Here is a 20,280-nt window from a genome sequence, read left to right as displayed (position 1 = left end):
TTTATAAATGGAAAAAGTGCTGCAATCCCCTAAAGCTCTTTTGATCAATTTGTTGCCGCTGACTGACTGTTTTATACAACACTTTCATGAGAAAAAGATAAATACAGAATTGGCTTGGAAAGTGATTTTTTCATTTTTACCTTTGATTCTATGAATTAAAAATCTTGCAATACAGCCATTTTGGAATATTTTTAGAGTTTAATAACAAGAGATGATATTAACTTACAAATAAATTACTAATTGTTAGATAGTTGTTCAAGATAGGAATAGGTTCCATTGTTTCAAGGGTGGCTCTTGTTCTTGCAGAGATTAATGGCAACTGGATTGGATTCCCATTACTTTTTAATCCAAAATCTTTATTCAAAATTTTATTCATTGAATCACTCTGATAATTTATGCCTCGTTATGCCACTTCAACCAATCAACCTTCTTTGTCCGATTGTTTATTAAATATTTTGAGAGCTTAATCATAAATGATACCATATTTTATTTTTCCAAATGAAATTTACAGCTTTGTTATCTACATTCATTCTTTCATGAGTTGATAACTTGGTTAATGGGAATTTCTGCTGCAACTCAGGCCACTGGGCATCCTTTCACCTTTATCCCTGGTGCGATGGGGCATTTTGCCAGAGGACAATGATCAGTAGCAGCCAGACCCCACCAGTCTGGACCAAAGATACCTTGGGATTGAAGGGTGAAGTAAAGAAACACACCCATGAAGGCAACCCCAGCATCCAAAGCTGCTGATAAAATATAGGTATGCCTAGCCCACCATCCCTTGAACCTTCTGTAAACATAATAGTTGAAGAAAATTCCAACGGCTCCCCAACTCAAATAGTTCACAGCCTTAGCTGATGGCAAACTTCCTGGACCAGCCAAGAGAAGAGGCATGTGAATATTCTTGATCCATTTTTTTTCAGGGAATTTGCGCGAAAGCAGCCACACTGGAAATGGGGCAAGAAAGCCTATTAGGAAGAACCAGTTCATCTGTGGGTAGTTGCCGTAGTTTGTGAACATTCTGAGTGGTCCAACAACTCCCCAGATGATTGAAGCATTGTAGAAAACATCATCACCAGGACATGTCCAGGGGCTCCCCTCCGGCAACAAACTTGGGTTGCAGATGTGTTCAACAGATGTAAGAAGCCACCACGCTGTGCCGAAGTAGACAGTTGAAGCAACTATGGTTCCCACTAACTAATGGCAGATGTCGAAAATTGATAAAAATAATAATTGTTTTAGTAATTTGGCACTGAATTATGGTGCTGAATTGCTAAGGACTATGTACAAGTAGACATGCGAACACTAGGTAGCAAAAACGACTCTATAGACGAAAAGACAGGAAATAGTATAAACTCTGTAAAGAATGAATTACCTGAACAACGAACATGGATTTGGGAGGGACTTTCATATAGTGACCTAATTTGAAGTCTCCAAGAAAACCAAGGGCTTGGACCATGCTGATATAACCATAGGTCTTGAAAGCCACATTAGCAAGGGGCTTCCCAGGATACATGTACCCAATAACCATCTCTGTAATAATGTTAAGTCCTGGTTGCTGCAGATTAATACATTAATTCTATTCAGAAAGCTTCTTATATGTCATGTGATCTATTCGTTTATCTAATTAGAACAGTGATGATTTTTTTTTCCCCTAGAAAGCAATAAGTTGCATGTAATCTGGGCTTGGGTTTGGATATACCAAGTTCGTTGTTGCTTGAATTACCCCGACGGGTAATGTGAAAAAGAATGCCATGGCACAAGCTAGTAGAAGTCCCCACCATGGAAGCTGAAACTGTTTATCAAACCCTTCACAGGTGAAGAGGGAAAGGGCAAACGTTAAGATCAAGATAGCATGGAACCACCATTGGGGTACGGATTCATAGTTCTTCTTCATCAGTCTTGTGTGCACATCACCAAACTGTTGTTTGACTGCAGCAGTTGTTTTTCTCCACATTTGCCAAATTGTTCTGCTCAATTTTTAAAGAAATTAATGGAAGAAAAAAGCATCGATGTATATGTCATTAGCACAAGGGAATGGGAAGTTAAGAAATTGTTGAAGATGCTTACTTTCCCTCAAAGAGGGCTACATGCGAAATACTGGCCATTAGAGTTGCAAAGCCCAAGCCATATATGAAGGCAAACAGGACACTGAGATAGAGTCTGCTGTAATTATCATAGGCTTCACGATCAAAACTAAATTCCTTTTCGTTGAGGATTCGAGAAACATTGTAAATTTGGCCATCATAGTCAAAAGTGTGAGAGGAAAATAATGGGAATCTCTGGGCTTCGAATGCATTACACCAATAAGCAATGGGAATAAGGATATAGAGAAACAAAAAGAACCCAACTAAAATATTGGCAATGGCAAAGAATGGTGTGGCCAGGGGACTTCCTAAGAAGCCAGCAACAGTTGCCCAATCAAGGCCGAAGGAGCCCATACCAAGGCCTTGGAGGCCAGAACCAAGCTTCTGGGCTGTGACCGAGTCCTTCCATATCCAACAAACAAAGGAGAGAGCAGATATTGAAGGGAAAAGATATCCTGGCACGACGTAGTAAGCAAAGCTTGATATGAAAACAATGACGAAGAACTGTAGCCTGGTTAGTCCTCCCTTGGTTCTCTTTTCTTCTTCGTGCAGTGCCCTGCAGTTGACATACATGTTTTCAATATTCGAGCAATTCTCTACTTGGCATATGATTTTGTTCAATATGAGGGAGAGATGAGTACCTGAATAGGGAGACTTGGACAAGGTTTGCTGGCCACCACATGTAAGGGGAATCAACAAGGTATTTTCTGAATAAACCAGCCCACCCGTATCCCAGCAACTGATATTCAATAAGCAACAGGAGACTAATTATACCTTGCCTTCAATTTTGCCATATACTCGGTAAGCGATAGCAGAGCAAGAATGAACAACTGTGATTACCTGAGTAGTGTGTACTAACATCATGGCCGGTACTACGTGCAGACTTCTCTTGTAGAAAGCCTTGACAATTGTGATTATGCTTACCGCATAAACACCACTGGATCCGCAGCCGGCAAAAATGGTGATCAAAACATGTTCTTTCAAATTAAAAGGCCCTGGATTCAATGAAAATGACCATGGTGTAAGTGGGACTGGAATTGGCTTTGATGGCAGTGTTGCAGCCATTAGCTTCCCTATGGGGAGGACAAGAATCTGAGCTGAAATAGAACTCAGATACAGCTGATTCTGGCGGTAACCAAAGAACTGGTTCACAAAAGCAAGCAGGCAGCATGAGGTTAGCCCCAGAACCCATGTTCTAAATGTTAAAGCCGGTATCGTTGGATCATCAGTGATTGGAACTGTGAGCCTCACTTCCTCAATTGGGTTGTCGTTAGCTTCTTCCATATCTCCTGCGGGGAATGCAGCATCACCATGGAGCAAAACAAACACACCAGTCATCAAATCTTGTCATGCATTATAAACCAACACCACAATTGTAGATAAAGAGATAAGAGGATCGATTACCTTTTGTCCTAGTGTCGGTTTGACTGTTCTCCGGTGACATTGATTGAAGCATACCACCTTCAACATAAGTTCCCATATCTCTGTCCATGAACATAAATGTGAAGCTTATTGCGGAGTGGGATACGCACATTTATGCATGTAGGCCAGCACTGCCGCAGCCGTTATCATATTTTTCATTGTCTTCTTCCTAAAGCTATATTTTTCAAAGTTTGTTGGTACGCCAAAGCATTGACCTCATCTTATATATTATTTAAGCTTATAATCTTGGCGTAGTTGGCAAGGTCTGGTAAGATATTTCAATTTGTTATGGTTGGTTTTTTTTTTTTTAATATATAGTTTTGATTCTCTCATCACAGCTGTTGCTGCTTGCTAGCATTTATTTGCCAAATGTGCATTTGATATTGTTTTTTAAATGTTATTATTTTTGTTTAAAATATAAAAAAATAGAGGTGAGTAAATACTTTTTTTTTGTGTTCTTAACATAAATAAAGTGTAAGAGGTTTATAATAATTTAAAAAATACACCAACAAGCGCGTAGATCAACTGATATGAGATTGTTTTAACTTAATCAGTTAAAATAATTTAGTTTGAGATTTGGGAATGCAGTTGACTTAAATACTTGTTGGGAGAGTTTTGCAGCCCTCGTAATCTTACTCGGCTCAAATTTAGATTAGTCGGGACCCAATATAATCTTACGATAACAGATGGTTTAATACAGTAAAAAATAATTTAAAAAATACTTTAAAATATATCATTTCTTGTGACTGGCAATTTAAAATTATCATTTTCTTAATTTTTTTTTCAAAAACAAAAATAGAATACCTGTTTGATAGACCCGTTTTTGTTTTTGTGTCATTTCGCTTTTGCGACAGATACGAATTTGTGGAAAGATTAAAATAAATTGACCACAGTTTTGGCATTCATCGAATGCAGGCAAAGCTGTTTGAAACAACTTGTCTCTGGAATTTTTCGCGTTTTCATATTTCGTGGGTCCCACTAAAAGATAACATCCTACTTAATGTCTCTCCGCCTCCACGTGATGTCAAAATTACTTGGTTTTTATTATAATTTTATATTTATACTTTTCTTTTTTTAATTATATGTTATTATCATTTTAATGTGTCATTTAATTTCTATTTCTCACTCTATCTCATTTGGTTCCAAATTTTCACACAAATAAATCAAACACAATTTTCATATATTTTTTCTTTTTTAAATAGTGTTTTAAAAACTATCTATTAAAAATCCTTATCAAATTCCCTAAAAACTTACTATTATTAATTATTATTATTTTTTTAAAAAAAGAATCCATTGCATAAACATTCCTGTAAATTTAACATGTAAGAAGAGTTTGAGCATAATCATTTTTTTGACAAACTATGCAAACACAATTATGTGCTGGCCCCCTGAAGCGGTTTGGTTTATTGTGTTCCCACTTACTCTTTGTTTTGTGCAACACTTTCATGTCTATTACTGTAACATGTCCCAAAAGCATGAAGTTAAAAGCCAAAATAAAAAATAAAAATAAAAAATAAAACATAGGCTGGAAAGTGATTTTTTTTTCATCTTTACAGGTGAGTCTATGAATCAAACATCTTTCAATACAGCCATTTTGGAATATTCTTAAGAGTTTATTAACAAGAGATGACATCAACACACTAATTAATATATTACATGTTTGTAGAAACTTTTGCTGACAACATTTTACAATTTTGATCTCCCCATCCTGCAGTTTTTTTTAAATTTATTTTTTATTTTTTTCAAAATTTACGAGCATGCACAACTTGTTCCAATGATGATTTATGACCGCACATCAAAGCACAGGGCAGCCATCAGCCTTGATCCCCGGAGCTATGGGGCATTTTGCCAGAGGACAATGATCAGTAGAATCAAGGCCCCACCACTGTGGACCAAAGATATCATTCGACTGCAGCGCGAAGTAGATCATTATGGCCATGAAAGCAACTCCAGCATCAAGAGCAGCTGATAAGATATAGTTGTGTCGCGCCCACCATCCCTTGTATCTTCTGAAGACATAGTAGTTGAAGAAGATTCCAACAGCTGCCCAGCTCGTATAGTTCACAGCTTTAGCCGACGGCAAGTTTAACGGTCCTCCCAAGAGGATGGGCATGTGGATGTTCTTGATCCATTTTTTTTCTGGGAATTTGCGCGAGAGCAGCCATCCTGGAAATGGGGCAAGGAAGCCTATTAGGAAGAACCAGTTCATCTGTGGATAGTTGCCGTAGTTTGTAAACATTCTGAGTGGTCCAACAACTCCCCAGATGATTGAAGCATTGTAGAAAACTTCATCACCAGGACACGTCCAGGGACTCCCCTCCGGCAGCAAGCTTGGGTTGCAGATGTGATCAATGGACGTGAGAAGCCACCATGCGGTGCCGAAGTAGGCAGTTGAAGCAACCAAAGTTCCTACTAACTAAGGGTACATTTCAAGAGAATTTTAAAACAAATTAATCACATGTAAAGATTGAGAATATAGAGCAGCGTAAGCTTTCTACGTAGTTAAAATTAAGTACCTGAACAATGAACATGGATTTGGGAGGGACTTTCATATAGTGTCCTAATTTGAAGTCTCCAAGAAAACTAAGGGCTTGGGACATGCTGATATAACCATAGGTCTTGAAAGTCACATTAGCAAGGGGCTTCCCAGGATACATATACCCGATTACCAATTCTGTTATAACGTTTAGGCCCGTTTGCTGCAGATTAAGCACATTTCTTTCAGAAGCATATTGGTTCTCAAGTGATCTACGCATAATGAAGTGATAATTATGCGTTTGTTTACTGTTACATGTTTTTAGTATACGATGTATATAAATAATGTGTGCTGAGTTATTAGGAAAATACCAGGTTCGTTGTGGCCTGAATCACACCAACTGGTAATGTGAAAAAGAATGCCATGCCACAAGCTAGTAGAAGTCCCCACCATGGAAGCTGAAGCTGTTTACCGAACCCTTCACACGCATAGAGCGAAAGGGCAAAGGTTAAGACCAAGATAGCTTGGAACCACCATTGAGGCACTGCTTCATAATTCTTCTTCATCAATCTGGTGTGCACATCACCAAACTTGTCATTAACAGCTGTTGCTGTCTTTTTCCACATTTCCCAAATTGTTCTGCTCATTTTTTTTGCAAATTAAAGAAAAGAAAACCATCAGAAGGTCGTCAGAACACGATAATTCTTGTCAAGAAACAGTTCTGGATTGAAAAATTAAGACGCTTACTTTCCCTCGAAAAGTGCAACATGTGAAATACTAGCCATCAGAGTTGCGAAGCTCAATCCATATATATAGGCGAAGATCACACTAACATAGAGTTTGCTGTAATTACGGTAGCCAATTTCGTTAAGATCAAAGGCTTTATCATTCAGGATTCTGGTAATGTTGTAGACTTGGCCATCAGAGTCGAAAGTTTTAGAGGAAAACAACGGGAATTTCTTGGCTTCAAATGCATTAGACCAATAAGCAATGGGAACAAGGACATAGAGAAACAAAAAGTACCCCGCTAGGATATTGGCAATGGCAAAGAATGGTGTGGCTAGGGGACTTCCTAAGAAGCCGGCAACAGTTGACCAATCAAGACCAAAGGAGCCAATGCCAAGGCCGTGTTGGCCTGAACCAAGTTTTTGTGCAGTAATTGAGTCCTTCCATATCAAACAAACAAAGGACAGAGCAGAAAGCGAAGGGAAAAGATATCCTGGTATGATGTAGTAACCGAAGCTGGATACGAAAACAAGAAGAAAGAATTGTAGTCTAGTTAATCCTCCCTTGGGTCTCCTTTCCTTCTCATGCAACGCCCTGCAGTTGGCATTTTTATCATTTTTTCCCATATTAGGAAATAGATCTGGAGTTCAGGACCAGGCGTACGGAATTTTTCAATGTGTGAGATTGATGAGTACCTGAATAAAGAGACTTGAACCAGGTTTGAAGGCCACCACATGTAAGGAGAATCGACAAGGTATTTTCTGAAGATACCGGCCCACCCGTATCCAAGCAGCTAAATTTAACCAAAACACATACCGTCTTAATCCATTTTTGGAATCAAACAGTCTCTATCATATCATTCCCGAAAGTCTTATGACGAAAATTCAATAATCTAAGGATAAAGGCAATTAATTTCGTGATAAATGGAAAAATTTCAGTTTAATTATACGTAATACATAATGTAAGATGAAATATGTCAAATGAAATATCCAGTTGTACCTGAGTAGTCTGTACTAGCAACATGGCTGCTACTGGATGCAGACTTCTGTTGTAAAAAGCCTTGACAATTGTGATTATGTTTACTGCATAAACACCACTTGCTCCACAGCCAGCAAAAATGGTGATTAACACATGTTCTTTCAGATTGAATGGCCCTGGATTCAATGAAAACGACCATTTTGTAAATGGGACTCGCATTTGCTTTGTTGGAAGTGTGGCAGCCATTAGCTTTCCAATTGGGAGAACAAGAATTTGTGCTGAAACTGAACCAACAGACAGCTGATTCTGGCGGTAACCGAAGAACTGGTTTACAAATGCCAGAAGGCCACATGATGTTATCCCAAGAATCCATGTTCGAAATGTTAATACTGGCTGTGAAGGGTCATCTGTGATTGGCACAGTAAGCCTAACTTCCTCAATTGGGTTGTCATTAACTTCTTCACCTCCTGCATAATTAAAATGACAATGCCTTGATTCATAGATTTATTTAAAAATAAAAAATCTTGTTTTTTACAGACAGACATAGAAGATTACCGTTGACATCAATATCAGTTTGATGCTTTTCCAGTGCCTTAGTTTTGGTAACTCCATCTTCATCATAACTTCCCATATCTCTCCTCCTGTTCTTGCACTATAATGGCAATGCTCAGTATGCATATGTGTATATCCAATGTATATGTGCTTGCAAGCTCACAACTGTTAAATATATGTTTTTTGTATTCTTTCTTCATCAAATTAAATGATAAGCTAATATATTCTAATTCTATACAGTTCAAAGAGTAAAAAATGCAGTTCACAAAGCAAGCCTTTGAAAGTAGCTTCATGACATAATGTGGTATTTTTTTTTTTTTTTTTTGACAAAAAGCTCTTGTCATGCACTTATTTCTGGGAGCTGTTTCCTTGCATTAACTTCTAGCAGTTGTGCTTATCTTTATACATTGTAGTATTTTAGATTATCCCCCATATTTTCTTTTTCTTTTTCTTTTGCATCAATTCACCTGTGATGCAAATGATTTTGTAAGATGAGAGTACATCTTGGGTATATGCAAATATCAACAAGTCCATACTTATCAGTTAAGATCACCTATACTTGTATCATAAGCAAGTCATTTTTTCCTTCATAAAACTTATTATTTTTATTCAGATTTCGGTTATTGTTTTTAATAAAATAAGATCTCTCAAATATCTAAATGGGGGGAAAATAACATCATCTCCTGTCTTACCTCTTTGGGAACCCCAAGATGCCGTTTATAACCCCGTTTAAATTTGCGTTGCTGGTGGTTGTTTCTTCTGTCCAACACTCTCCTGTCTAGCAGTTGATCTGTCTCAAAGGAGTGGAGTAAAATAATGAATGAAAATGATTTAAAGGGAGTAAAATAATGAATGAAAATGATTTAAAAGATGTAAGATAGATGGCTACGGTGATGAGAAAACAACTCGTAATCAGCCAAATGATCAAGAAAAAGACAAGAAGCTACTTGCAGGCTAGCATTGTGGGCAATAATTTTATTTTCATTCTTCCCATTGTTTTCTCAGAATGCAATTATGCTTCACCAGTCATCCTCAATTGTTATGATGCTACTTTTTCAGAGATATTCTACTAGTGTTTGTCTTCAAATTAATGAGACGGCACGTTGATTCTGATGAATCTGTATTTATTGATATGGTATAATTTAAAAGAAAAGGGCAAAAAAGATTACCAAGTTAAATCAGCAAAAAAGGCGTTGTATCTTGTAATTCATTCTGGATCTGCTGCATTGCTGACACAATCTTGCAATGTTGCACTGTAAATGAAAGGCTCCTTATTTATTAGTGCTGTGATTGAAGCCTAATGAAGATGGAGGAATTAATGCAATCAAAGTAAAATGAAGAATTTGATCAAACAATAAAAAAGAAGAGAACAAATAAAATGGTTAAGTGGACAGCTGAAAAATCGACGAGGTTGAGAACAAAACAGAATCAAGAATCTGGACTCTGAATGACCAGCCTCCGTATTGTACTTGTATTTTCCAGCAAATACATTGAAACTGTTTTATTTCCAGCAGTCATCTGAACCCCACACTTGATGCCATGTCTGTTAAATGCTTTAACAGAAATTCCAAACTACAAATTTAGAAACACATCATAATAACCATTGATTTTTTTTCGGAAAATTTTTAAAGGTTAGAGGGTGCATCTTTTCTTTTTTCCACTGGGCTGCGAAGAAAGTGTCAATGTTTTCTAAAAATAAAATGACTTTCACCACCAGTTTAGTACCGCAATCTTTTTGCATTTTTGCAGGCTGGTGCTAGCATCTGAGTTGCTTTTAGATTCTCTCATATTCTTTTCACGAAACTTCAAACATTTAATTGGCTGGTAAGTTCCACTCTTTTGGGTAGCTCATTAATTTAAGCCCCCCCCCCCCCCCCCCCCCACCAAGCAAAAAAAAGCCCATCCTAATGATACATGGCTAAAATAATAATTTGATAGAGATTGATATATACTTCAGAAACTACGCAAAGAAGAAGAAAATGAAAATTCAAAGATGAATTAATCTTGTTCGCGCATGCAGCTATAGAAGGTAACTAGAAATATGAATGCATGTGAATGAATAAACCTGATCTTAATTAGAGATTATAATTCATACGTATATGAAACCTACTAGATAATTGGGAAAGACAAAGAGAGGATTACCAAATGATATGAGTTTATGAATTTTCAGGTTCCTTGGCATGGGGCATACTGGCTGCAATGTAACCTGCCCAAAACACTTTATGTGTGTGTATATATATGCTTTAGTAATTGTCTGTGATATAAAAAAGAGTACTAATTTTTCAGGCTGTAAATTACTATATTTGGTTCATTTTCACATAAGGATAAAGGGCAGAGCCACTTGCATGCTAAATTATACTTTGAACACTCTTTTACTCACACACACTCACTAAATTTTAAAAATTATTTTTTTTACTCTACACCCTTAAACTAATTTCTTTTTGATAATCTTCAATCTCACTGGTCTGGCTAGCATTTTAGATCGAGGTAAAAATAAAATGTTCTTTCAATAAAATGTTTATAAAATGATCTTTCAATGAAATGTTTATATGTTTATAAAAATTGTTAATAAAATTAGGGGGTAAAAAAATCTTTACAACGTGCAATCAAAGCTGGGCATCGATCACTATTTCCAATTTCCATAACCAAATATAAAGCCAGCCTTTTTTTTTTTAACTTATTATCCCATATAATTTTAGATTTATCAAGTTGTCAATTTCTGGCATCCCAAAAATTACAGATTCTGATAATGTTTAAGTCACTGATTTTTCCATTATGAGTAACGTAAATTACTTACATATCCTTATTAATTTTCCTTAATGGAGATTGAATTTGACCCTCATATCATGCTAAATTCATTTTGACCCTTTTCCTTAATGGAGATTGAATTTGACCCTCATATCATGCCAAATTCATTTTGACCCTTATTTTCTTTTGGGTATTCAATATTTATCACGGAAACATTCATTTTCTTAGAGTTTTATTTGGCATGAAATCTGTGACATGTAATCAAATTCCAGCTCAGAAGATAATTCGTTTTAGAAGATACACATCAAGTTGTTGATTCCGGAATCCTCTCTCAATTAATTGATTTTATTTGGAAAATTAACCGACCATAATCTGTTATTCCCATTAATGACAAAAATAAATAGAACAGTAATATATGTTCACACGTTGAATCTTTATCTGTGCATTTATGATTGTGAAGAACACACAGCTGTGATCCACGACTCGTTTTTAAGTTGCTTAATTTTTTAATAAAAGAAAGATTTTGGGCCACAAGGAATTGAACATCAGCGGTTCAGAACATGTGAATCTTGTTTTGGTCACAAGCAAAAGATGAATATATTTATATTTATATATGTGACCGTCACAATTCGTTGTCAATTAACCTAAGTATCCATGTTTATATGGAAGGAAAAAGGAATCTGTTGGAATTTTCTAATGACCTTGTGTCACATGTCCATTAGTAATAATTCAAGATTAAGAATCAATAAAATAATAATCATAATACGAGTGTAATGCATATTTTCTCGAGACAGAATCTCATGCTTTCATAAGCTTCCATGATCACTTTGCAGGGCACAGAATTTTGACAAACTTTGTTTATGTGCACAGTTGTCAGCTAATCTGTTTACATTCATATATAGATATAGAATTAATTACCTTCTAAAATTCCTCCCTCCTGTACTCTTACAGATTCTCGTTTCCATTTTTTTTTTTTTTTATTGCTTTTCCCATTTTGGGTTAATGCCAGAGAGGATCGTTCGATTAGTCATCTCCATTCCTCTGTTCAAACTAGTCATGTTTTTACTGTGTAGTTTCAATTTAATTCTCCGAAGCAAAACTCCATTTTGAAATCACCTTCATTGATCACTATTCGCAGATTTCAAGCATGAAAGTTGCCATCCTGTAGTAAAAGTTCCGGTTGTGCACAAATTTCTATTGAGGGACTCTGCCTTTTTATAGTCAAGGAGAGAAATGGGAAGCAGAAATATTGAGGAGGATGGTGTCCCTCAAGCTTTGTCACTTGAAAAACCCCAAACGGAGATAAAGATAATTGGTGCTTATTTTATACTCTTTTAGGAACATGTGATTTTGATGCATTGCATAAAAATGTACATTTCTTATTTTAATATGGCGAGTCTTGCATGCTGTATGTTGTTTTGTTGATGCATGCAGGAGATGAAGAGGTGAATGATAGCCCAATTGAGCAAGTGAGGCTCACTGTGCCAATTACTGATGATCCTTCACAGCCGGCCTTAACGTTTCGAACATGGTTTCTTGGGATCATCTCATGTGTTGTTCTTTCCTTCTTGAACCGATTCTTTGGATTTCGACAGAATCAGCTGAGTGTAGGTTCGATTTCAGCACAGATTATTGTTCTTCCGCTAGGAAAGTTAATGGCTGCAACACTTCCATCGAAACCAATCCGAGTACCGCTCACAAAATGGACATTTTCAATGAATCCGGGACCTTTCAATCTGAAAGAACATGTGTTGATCACCATCTTTGCCAACTGTGGAGCAGGTGGTGTGTATGCAGTGTATATTATTACTATTGTCAAGGCTTTCTATAAGAGAAAGCTGAACCCCTTAGCAGCCATGTTGCTGGCGCAAACTACTCAGGTAAAATTTTGTTGGTCGTATTCCCTTCTTTTCATTCGAATAATACGTGTGATTACGACCAGAAAAACATAGAAACTTATTCATACTGTTTGATGAAATCCAGTTGCTTGGTTACGGCTGGGCTGGTTTGTTCAGAAAATACCTTGTTGATTCTCCCTTCATGTGGTGGCCGGCAAATTTGGTCCAAGTCTCTCTATTCAGGTATTCAACTCTTTCCCACATCGACAAATTTCTTATGTGCAATTCTGCAATAATCAGAGGATTAATCGCTTTCTCATAATGACAAGTTACTTTTGCTAACTCCAGGGCATTGCATGAGAAAGAAAAAAGACCGAAGGGAGGGCTTACAAGGCTGCAGTTCTTTTTCATGGTCTTTGCGTCAAGCTTTGCTTATTATGTCGTTCCAGGCTATCTTTTCCCTACTCTATCTGCCCTCTCCTTTGTTTGCTGGATTTGGAAGAACTCAGTCACGGCACAGCAGATTGGTGCAGGCCTTAATGGCCTGGGCATTGGCTCTTTCGGCCTTGACTGGTCTACTGTTGCTAGTTTCTTGGGAAGTCCTTTAGCCTCACCAGTGTTTGCCATCATCAATGTGCTAGCTGGGTTTATCTTAAATCTCTATGTTCTAGTTCCCATTGCTTACTGGACTAATACGTACGAAGCAAAGCGATTCCCCATTTTCAGTTCTCACACTTTCGACTCCACTGGTCAGCCTTACAATATTTCCAGAATCCTCAATGAGGCAACCTTTGATCTTGATCATGACGCTTTTAACAGTTATAGCAAACTGTACCTTTCTCCCTTCTTTGCCTTCAATTATGGATTGAGCTTTGCAACCTTGACAGCTACAATTTCGCATGTTGCTCTCTTCGATGGAAGGTAAGATCATCAACAATTACGTAAATTTAAAAAAAAAATTGTTTTCTTCTCGTGCAAGAAATCTTCTGGTTTAACAATTTTTGCATAATTTGCTCCCTTTCTATCATGAAAAATCTGAGTAGTGACATTTGGCAAATGTGGAAGCGGACAACGTCTGCCGCACGAGATAAGTTTGCTGATGTTCACACAAGATTGATGAAAAAGCACTATGAAGCAGTGCCTCAATGGTGGTTTCATATTATATTGGTTGCGACAGTTGCTCTTTCTATCTATGCCTGTGAGGGTTTTGATAAACAGCTACAGCTCCCATGGTGGGGAATTTTACTGGCTTGTGCTATTGCTTTATTCTTTACCTTACCTATTGGTATAATTCAAGCCACCACAAACCAGGTATGAACATCATTCATGTAGGTACACAAGCCATTGTTATCCTGTTTAATATTATTCTAACCAAAATTGGTGATATGCAGCAACCGGGATTAAATGTGATCACAGAATTGATTATTGGGTATATGTATCCCGGGAGGCCTCTAGCAAATGTGGCTTTCAAGACCTATGGCTATATCAGCATGTCACAAGCTCTCAGTTTTCTCGCAGACTTCAAATTAGGGCACTACATGAAAATCCCTCCTAAATCCATGTTCCTTGTTCAAGTACGTGATGATAAATTTCACTGTTCTTCACATCGACTCCTGTTTATATATGAATTACTGATACATGTTTTTCTTTGTTTTTTTAATTTACACCATCAGCTAATTGGAACAGTTGTTGCTTCAAGTGTCTACTTTGGCACTGCCTGGTGGCTTCTCACATCCGTTGAGCATATCTGTGACCCATCTGCGCTGCCAGAAGGGAGTCCATGGACATGTCCAGGAGATGATGTATTTTACAGTGCTTCGATCATCTGGGGTATTGTAGGTCCAGGAAAAATGTTCACAAAAGAAGGCGTGTACCCTGCATTGAACTGGTTCTTCCTAGTAGGCTTACTTGCACCAGTTCCCATCTGGTTTCTTTCGCGGAAATTCCCTGAGATAAAATGGATCGGGCTGATTCATATCCCCATTATTTTAGGAGGCACAGGGAACATGCCACCAGCTAGAGCTGTGCACTATCTGAGCTGGGCAGCTGTTGGAATTTTCTTCAACTACTATGTTTACAGAAGGTTTAAGGGCTGGTGGGCCCGACATACCTACATTTTATCGGCAGCATTGGATGCTGGGGTTGCATTCATGGGAGTTTTCCTTTTCTTGACCCTCCAATCTTATGATATTTTCGGTCCGCATTGGTGGGGTTTGGATAGCACTGATCATTGTCCCTTGGCAACTTGCCCTACAGCTCCAGGAATTGTGATTGAAGGATGCCCCGTGTTTTAAGTGCTTATTAATTAACAAGAAGATTTCCTTTTAGCAAGAGCATAGCTTAAATTATATGCATTGAATTTTGTGAAGAATTGTTGGATTTTATATCATTATTATTATTAGTACAAATGTATTCTTAATCATATAAGCATGAAAAAAAAGGAGAAATTCTTTGTTGGATTTTATGTTTATCGATTCTTTTTAATCCCAACCAACACAGTGAAATTAAATGTTATCCTACTTGCAAATTGACCAATAAAAATTGGTAATCATCTAAATAACATAGGGCAGTAAAGCTCGTACAAATTAAGGTGACATTACTGTATTGGGTTATTGGTTATGTAGAAAATATTTTCTTGTCCTTATGATTTATTTTCTCCAATGTCACATAACTTGTATACAAATAAGTTTGTGGGCTCGAACGCTGTATTTTTAACAGCCCACAAATTTATTGGGAATTTTCTCCTATTTCACATTTTTGTTTGGGGGGGGGGGGGGGGGGGGGGGGGAGAGAGCTCACAAGGGAGCTTAACCCTATGCTAAACATTGTTAACAGCTTAAACTTATGCTAAACATTGTTAAGAGCACCAGCACAACTGCTGACGGTTGCATAAATTACAATCCACGATCTTTTGGCATTGACCATTCATCAAATGGATGGTTAATACGGGCGGCTAATGGCGAAAGAACGTGGTTTGTAATTAATGGATGCTAAGCGTCAAAAGAACATGGATTGTAATTTATGCAAGATACATTAAAAAAAACAAAATAAGTGATCACCCTTATTTCTCAAGCAGTTTGAAGTCAAAGATTCCATATAATCTCAGTTTTTAGGAAATAAGTTTACTATTTTTAGATTTGCTTGCTTGACTAAGCAGAATTCAGGCGTGAAAACCGCTACTGTCATAAAATTAAACCCTTGCCTGCTTGCACAGACTGTAACGAGCAAAAATTTGTACCACATATTAAGGAAGCCAAGCCTTAAAAGCAGGAAAAATAGCGAGTTTATTTATGTCTATGCTCTAAACAAAAGTTCATTGAGGGACTGCCATTTTGTCTCAGGACAAAACATGACACTTTATGATCATGATGGTAGTGTCCCTCAATCCGAGTACTCGGATAGGCATCTCCGCATCTCTGGTAAATTTTTTTTTTTTTTTCGGATTGAAAATAATGTAAGAATTTTGGGTAAAAAATGTGGTGTCGTGGATATTGACCTCCAGTATGTTTACATGATGTTGTCGAATTTTTCATGCAGGAGATGGAGAAGTTAACGATAACCCAATTGAGGAAGTGAGGCTCACAGTTCCCATTACTGATGATCCATCGCTGCCAGTTTTAACATTCAGAACATGGGTTCTGGGGATACTGTCATGTGGCCTTCTTGCATTTTTGAACCGGTTCTTCGGGTTTCGCCAGAATCAACTGACTGTGAGTTCAGTTTCGGCACAGATTCTTGTTCTGCCGATAGGAAAACTGATGGCTGCAACACTTCCAACAAAGAAATTTAAATGTCCAATAACGAACTGGTCATTCTCATTTAATCCGGGGCCTTTCAATATTAAAGAACATGTTTTGATCACCATTTTCGCTAGCTGTGGAGCTAGTGGTGTTTATGCTGTCCATATTATTGCAATGCTCAGGGCTTTCTATAAAAGAAGTATACATCCGGTAGCGGCCTTGTTGCTTGCACTAACAACTCAGGTATATTTACAATTTTACATTAGTACTACAGTTACAAAACATTCTAAAAGTTTCTCAACTTTGATTTTTATATTTTGTTTTGGGCAATTCAGATGCTTGGTTATGGGTGGGCTGGTTTATTCAGAAGATACCTCGTGGACTCTCCATACATGTGGTGGCCAGCAAACCTGGTTCAAGTTTCTCTATTCAGGTGCTCATTCATCTTCCAAATTCCACCATTTTTTGAACTTGAAGCAACACGATGCATTTATTCAATCTGTTATAAAAAAAAAAATTGCAGGGCACTACATGAAAAAGAGAAGAGGCCAAAGGGAGGACTTACCAGGATACAATTCTTTTTCGTGGTGTTTGTATCGAGTTTTGCTTATTATATCGTCCCAGGATACCTTTTCCCTTCCCTTACTGCTCTTTCTTTTGTTTGCTGGATATGGAAAAGATCTGTCACAGCTCAACAGATAGGTTCAGGACTGAGTGGCTTAGGCATTGGTGCCATTGGAATCGACTGGTCTACGGTTTCTAGCTTCTTGGGGAGTCCATTAGCGACACCATTGTTTTCCATTGTCAATACTTTAGTTGGTTTTGCCTTAGTCATGTACATTCTTCTTCCCATCTTTTACTGGAACAACGTATACGAAGCCAAACGATTTCCCATTTTCAGTGCTGCGACTTTCGATGCACAAGGTCATAAATATAATGTTGATCGAGTTCTCAACAAAGAGACTTTTGATCTCAACGTAGAAGCTTATAATGGCTACAGCAAACTCTATTTAAGTGTCTTCTTCGCCTTCATCTACGGGCTGAGCTTTGCCACATTGACAGCTTCCATCAGTCATGTGGCTCTCTTTGATGGAAAGTATGAAACCATTTTTTTCTATATATTAACTCTGGAAACAAGTATCTAAGCTATTTAGAAACAAGTATTTAAGCTAACAACTTTCTCAAACTTTTTCTTTGCAGAAACATTATGGAAATGTGGATGAAAACAAAAGATGCAGTAGGAGATAAGTTTGCTGATGTGCATACAAGAATGATGAAGAGGAACTATGATTCTGTTCCCGGATGGTGGTTTCATGCTGTTTTGGTTGTGTCAGTGGCACTTGCCCTTTATGCTTGTGAAGGTTTTGGCAAAGTATTGCAACTTCCATGGTGGGGACTTTTACTTGCTTGTCTCATCGCGCTAGGTTTCACCTTACCCATTGGAATAATTAATGCAACTACAAACCAGGTACCTTAACGTGCATCTTTCTTTCTAGCTACGATTCCATTCGGTTTTGCATATTTTACACCCAGGAATGAATGCGTTTATATGTACGTCTGTCACTCTCGCAGCAACCAGGACTCAATGTGATCACCGAGTTGATTATTGGGTTTTTGTATCCTGGAAAGCCTGTTGCAAATGTAGTGTTCAAGACCTATGGCTATATAAGCATGGCGCAGGCCCTGGCTTTTCTTTCAGACTTCAAATTAGGCCACTATATGAAAATCCCTCCTAAATCCATGTTCATTGTTCAGGTGAAGTTAAATTAAAGTTGTTACTATTTCATTTGACCGAAATTGATTGTATCCAATATTAAACTTTTCGAATCATTGACGTAATCAGTTAGTTGGAACGGTAGTTGCCTCGAGTGTCTACTTCGGCACAGCATGGTGGCTTCTCGGTTCCATAAAGGACATTTGTGACCCAGCCGCGCTGCCGGAGGGGAGTCCATGGACATGTCCAGGAGACGACGTTTTTTACAGTGCTTCAATCATCTGGGGTGTCATAGGTCCTGGAAAAATGTTCACTAAAGAAGGCATCTACCCAGAAATGAACTGGTGCTTCCTAATTGGGTTCCTTGCACCAGTTCCAGTGTGGCTGCTTTCCCGCAAATTCCCAAAGAAGCGGTGGATCAAGCAGATTCACATGCCTATTATCATTGGAACAGCATCATCTATGCCGACAGCTAAAGCCGTGCACTTTAACACGTGGGGCGTTGTTGGAATTTTCTTCAACTATTACATTTACCGAAAGTACAAGGCCTGGTGGGCTAGGCATACATATATTTTGTCAGGTGCTCTGGATGCTGGAATTGCATTCATGGGAGTTGTAATTTATTTTGCTCTTCAAAATTATGATAATTTTGGTCCAAACTGGTGGGGTTTGGACAGCGGTGATCATTGTCCATTGGCTAAATGTCCTACAGCTCCTGGTGTTAAGAGCAAGGGCTGCCCTGTTCGTTGAAAATTCTCAGGAAAAAGGAAAAACAAAATCCTGAGGAATTACTCCTCTCACGTGTTTAAAAGTAGAAAAACTTTGTCAAAAGTCATAGTTCCGAGGATTTGTAACGCCTCTCCCCACCCTTTGTACAGTGATGTGTCATTAACCTTGTTAATAAAATAATGTGGATGATTTTATTTTTTTCCATAACATTACTGGTAGAGAAATTTTTTTTTTTTTTAAAGTTGAATGGGCATTATCACATTTACTGAATAACCATTGAGTTACAAACATCTCTGAGTTGGACTAAATGATCATATGATAAGAATTTCTTAATAAAATTAATGATCTTTGTTGCATCATGAATAAATTCTTATATAAGTTGATTTTGTAGTATTATAAATGATAAATCTAGGCTTATAAATATCGGTTTGTGATTGTTACATGTTAAGTAATTTTTAACTTTTTATATTAATAATTCTTTTGCTTAAATGAATAAAATATCAAAACAAAGTTCGATTTAAGAGGCAAACCGACTAATATGCTAATATGATTTGTTTATTAATTTTCTTTTTAGATATTCAAATTGCTCTAAGAGCTAATTGGTTCATCAATTTTGAACCGATTAATCCAAATCAAACATTACTCTTTGTTTGGTAACCACATTCTCCCTTTCCATCCAAAAAAAAAAAAAAAAAGCATTACTCAATTCTATTCTTAGCGGACTTTATCAGAATTTGACCAAAATCAATAGGGGCCTGTGAAAATTAGAAAAATACATGTATTTGGTCTAAAATACTTAAAAATAGACACAATGTCTTTCATTGTGATTTTATTAATAATTAGGGACCACGAAGGTATTAGATTAATTAGGATCCATCGTTGTAAGTTACATCGGTGGAGATATTTGCACCTCATTATTTATGTAAATCCACTTCATTTTTAAAAAAATATTTTCAATAAATACAATTTTTTTCTAATAAATACAAATCAACAAAAAATTATGTAATTAATTAATTAAATCATTCTCATATTTTTTTTCTTACTTAGTTTTTTTTACTATTAAAGTAGCTTTAAAATAAGTTCTATGTAATTATTTTGCTTTGTGACATAAAATGACCCACTTGCCTCAAAAAAATATATGTTTTTTTATCTAATACTTTGGGTACTTAATTTTGTAACTTATAATCTAACTTCTTAAATGAAATCTAATAATTTTTAATATTTTACCTGTAAATAACATAAATTTGACAGCCTAACAATTTAATGAGTA

General features: G+C 37.0%; 4 protein-coding genes and 1 long non-coding RNA gene across 5 annotated transcripts; 2 read left to right on the top strand and 3 right to left on the bottom strand.

Annotated features, from left to right (window-relative positions):
• Positions 1-399: 399 nt before the first annotated feature.
• Positions 400-3,621, bottom strand: LOC18055199 (oligopeptide transporter 1). Its single transcript, XM_006452572.2, has 7 exons — positions 3,492-3,621; positions 2,928-3,376; positions 2,729-2,826; positions 2,071-2,643; positions 1,703-1,970; positions 1,376-1,558; positions 400-1,197 (listed from the first exon to the last, which is right to left on the bottom strand). Exons 1-7 carry the CDS (start codon positions 3,619-3,621, stop codon positions 577-579), a joined length of 2,322 nt encoding a protein of 773 aa, XP_006452635.2. The 3' UTR covers positions 400-576.
• A 1,648-nt stretch (positions 3,622-5,269) lies between these two features.
• Positions 5,270-8,324, bottom strand: LOC18055198 (oligopeptide transporter 1). Its single transcript, XM_024178084.1, has 7 exons — positions 8,245-8,324; positions 7,711-8,156; positions 7,407-7,504; positions 6,733-7,305; positions 6,357-6,624; positions 6,026-6,208; positions 5,270-5,925 (listed from the first exon to the last, which is right to left on the bottom strand). The coding sequence occupies exons 1-7, from the start codon at positions 8,318-8,320 to the stop codon at positions 5,305-5,307; spliced, it is 2,265 nt and encodes a 754-aa protein (XP_024033852.1). The 5' UTR covers positions 8,321-8,324; the 3' UTR covers positions 5,270-5,304.
• Positions 8,325-8,939: 615 nt separating this feature from the next.
• Positions 8,940-9,774, bottom strand: LOC112095896. The gene is made up of 3 exons (XR_002904040.1): positions 9,634-9,774; positions 9,411-9,494; positions 8,940-9,031 (listed from the first exon to the last, which is right to left on the bottom strand). It is a non-coding gene; the product is annotated as an uncharacterized LOC112095896 (long non-coding RNA).
• A 2,262-nt stretch (positions 9,775-12,036) lies between these two features.
• Positions 12,037-15,187, top strand: LOC18055197 (oligopeptide transporter 1). Its single transcript, XM_024178104.1, has 7 exons — positions 12,037-12,304; positions 12,424-12,869; positions 12,973-13,070; positions 13,176-13,748; positions 13,871-14,138; positions 14,219-14,401; positions 14,501-15,187. Exons 1-7 carry the CDS (start codon positions 12,223-12,225, stop codon positions 15,119-15,121), a joined length of 2,271 nt encoding a protein of 756 aa, XP_024033872.1. The 5' UTR covers positions 12,037-12,222; the 3' UTR covers positions 15,122-15,187.
• Positions 15,188-16,060: 873 nt separating this feature from the next.
• On the top strand, positions 16,061-19,182 carry LOC18055196 (oligopeptide transporter 1). Its single transcript, XM_006452569.2, has 7 exons — positions 16,061-16,246; positions 16,365-16,810; positions 16,903-17,000; positions 17,091-17,663; positions 17,768-18,035; positions 18,140-18,322; positions 18,411-19,182. Exons 1-7 carry the CDS (start codon positions 16,177-16,179, stop codon positions 19,029-19,031), a joined length of 2,259 nt encoding a protein of 752 aa, XP_006452632.2. The 5' UTR covers positions 16,061-16,176; the 3' UTR covers positions 19,032-19,182.
• Positions 19,183-20,280: the final 1,098 nt, after the last annotated feature.

This window comes from Citrus clementina, unplaced genomic scaffold (assembly GCF_000493195.1).
Source record: "Citrus clementina cultivar Clemenules unplaced genomic scaffold, Citrus_clementina_v1.0 scaffold_1, whole genome shotgun sequence".
NCBI lineage: Eukaryota > Viridiplantae > Streptophyta > Magnoliopsida > Sapindales > Rutaceae > Citrus > Citrus x clementina.
Note: the sequence above shows the minus strand (reverse complement) of the source record. Positions and strands in the feature narration are given on the sequence as shown.

Coding starts and splice junctions, on each gene's coding strand:
- LOC18055199 (XM_006452572.2), bottom strand. CDS start 3,621: ATGTGCGTATCCCACTCCGCAATAAGCTTCACATTTATGTTCATGGAC. Junction 1,971..2,070: donor GTAGCCCTCTTTGAGGGAAA/GTAAGCATCTTC, acceptor AAAATTGAGCAG/AACAATTTGGCAAATGTGGA. Junction 1,559..1,702: donor TTCAAGCAACAACGAACTTG/GTATATCCAAAC, acceptor ATTAATCTGCAG/CAACCAGGACTTAACATTAT.
- LOC18055198 (XM_024178084.1), bottom strand. CDS start 8,320: ATGGGAAGTTATGATGAAGATGGAGTTACCAAAACTAAGGCACTGGAA. Junction 8,157..8,244: donor AACTGATATTGATGTCAACG/GTAATCTTCTAT, acceptor TTAATTATGCAG/GAGGTGAAGAAGTTAATGAC. Junction 6,625..6,732: donor GTTGCACTTTTCGAGGGAAA/GTAAGCGTCTTA, acceptor AAAAATGAGCAG/AACAATTTGGGAAATGTGGA.
- LOC18055197 (XM_024178104.1), top strand. CDS start 12,223: ATGGGAAGCAGAAATATTGAGGAGGATGGTGTCCCTCAAGCTTTGTCA. Junction 12,305..12,423: donor AACGGAGATAAAGATAATTG/GTGCTTATTTTA, acceptor TGATGCATGCAG/GAGATGAAGAGGTGAATGAT. Junction 13,749..13,870: donor GTTGCTCTCTTCGATGGAAG/GTAAGATCATCA, acceptor AAATCTGAGTAG/TGACATTTGGCAAATGTGGA.
- LOC18055196 (XM_006452569.2), top strand. CDS start 16,177: ATGACACTTTATGATCATGATGGTAGTGTCCCTCAATCCGAGTACTCG. Junction 16,247..16,364: donor TAGGCATCTCCGCATCTCTG/GTAAATTTTTTT, acceptor TTTTTCATGCAG/GAGATGGAGAAGTTAACGAT. Junction 18,323..18,410: donor AATCCATGTTCATTGTTCAG/GTGAAGTTAAAT, acceptor TGACGTAATCAG/TTAGTTGGAACGGTAGTTGC.